Raw genomic sequence first — 510 nt, 5'->3', positions numbered from 1 at the left:
CATATACAAACTGTCTCTTATTAGAAAGTTGAAAAGACAAGCAGCATCAGTATATCTCCGAAGGTGACATTTACAGGCCAGAATGCCTCCCAAACCAAGACAGAAGGTAAGCTTAGCTTTTTTATAACTTTCACTTTTAGTGTTTATCATCTCATTTTCTCTCTCTGTTTAATCAGTTGAATTTTAATTTATTAATTTTCTTTCAGGGATTCAATATAAGTTTACACAGTTGCGGTAATGCAAGGTCATTAGGCTTGCAGGTAGATAAGGCTGTAATAGATTTGATTTTCAGGTAATTGAAGATTTGGAAAGAGTAAATCAAACATGGTGTCATTAATTAAATGACACCATCCCTCCTCCCTTTTGGCAAGTGAGGCAGGCTATGGATCCCATGAGGGGATAGGAATTACCAGGACATGATAAGGAAGTAGAGGTTAACCAACTTGGTGGATACCAGGTCTTGTAGCCCATTAGGTAATTCTAAGTAAGATAGCTGCACCTATTTGTTAA

The 510-nt window shown here is 36.9% G+C and overlaps 1 protein-coding gene across 1 annotated transcript in view; it reads left to right on the top strand.

Moving 5' to 3' along the window:
* The window catches only part of LOC119594543 (UPF0488 protein C8orf33 homolog), a gene marked incomplete at its 5' end in the record, with an annotated part of 9,598 nt that continues 9,088 nt past the window's right edge, over window positions 1-510 (top strand). Inside the window, 1 exon segment of the mRNA XM_037943574.1 lies at window positions 1-106. Within this exon segment, the coding sequence (XP_037799502.1) occupies window positions 83-106 (24 nt within the window).

The sequence above is a fragment of the Penaeus monodon genome, chromosome 34 (genome assembly GCF_015228065.2).
Source record: "Penaeus monodon isolate SGIC_2016 chromosome 34, NSTDA_Pmon_1, whole genome shotgun sequence".
Taxonomy (NCBI): Eukaryota; Metazoa; Arthropoda; class Malacostraca; order Decapoda; family Penaeidae; genus Penaeus; species Penaeus monodon.
The sequence above is the reverse complement of the archived record's forward strand: the minus strand, read 5'-3'. Positions and strand labels throughout refer to the sequence as shown.